The sequence below is a fragment of the Wasmannia auropunctata genome, unplaced genomic scaffold (genome assembly GCF_000956235.1).
Source record: "Wasmannia auropunctata unplaced genomic scaffold, wasmannia.A_1.0 LD334706.1, whole genome shotgun sequence".
Lineage (NCBI taxonomy): Eukaryota > Metazoa > Arthropoda > Insecta > Hymenoptera > Formicidae > Wasmannia > Wasmannia auropunctata.
Genome location: NW_012028184.1, coordinates 1 through 483, shown reverse-complemented (window position 1 = coordinate 483; position 483 = coordinate 1). Strand labels below are relative to the sequence as shown.

Below are 483 nucleotides of genomic sequence, written 5' to 3'. Positions count from 1 at the left end.
ACCCGCTCGTTCAGCTTTGCCAGACCCATGTACTCCGAGAGCTCTTAAAACAAGATCTTGATAAATATTCTGTTGGAACTCGTGGTGTCCTCCTCGTTCAGTTTTTACGCACGACAGCACGCTCCACGATATGGAGTCCGTGAACAGTAAATGTGCAAAGAACTTGGACACATTCCGCAGCTTGTTGGTGTCGAGGCGGTGTATCGTGTGATACGCGTCCTTGAAGATCTGCTCGAACGGCGTTATGTACATCTTGTTGATGGCGCAAAGTCGACCGGCCAGAAGGCCGAAAAACTTCTCGTACGTACGCGTCTCTGCGCAGCAGTCCACGACCATATGACACAGCTCGATCTCCAGCCCGGGTTTCAGTTGCAATTTCATCAACTTGTGCGCGCACTCCTCGAAGACGAGCGACGATCCTATTGTCAGATATATAGTTTCTCGCAACGCGGTCAGATTTGTCTCTGTGTTGTCGAGTATCAC

The 483-nt window shown here is 50.3% G+C and overlaps 1 protein-coding gene across 1 annotated transcript; it reads right to left on the bottom strand.

Moving 5' to 3' along the window:
- Nucleotides 1-2: 2 nt before the first annotated feature.
- On the bottom strand, nucleotides 3-381 carry LOC105458079 (pre-mRNA-splicing factor CWC22 homolog; the record flags this gene model as incomplete). The annotated part of the gene is made up of 1 exon (XM_011703144.1): nucleotides 3-381. A coding segment is annotated over exon 1 (379 nt), but the record flags the coding sequence as incomplete, so codon positions are not given.
- Between the last annotated feature and the right edge of the window lie 102 nt (nucleotides 382-483).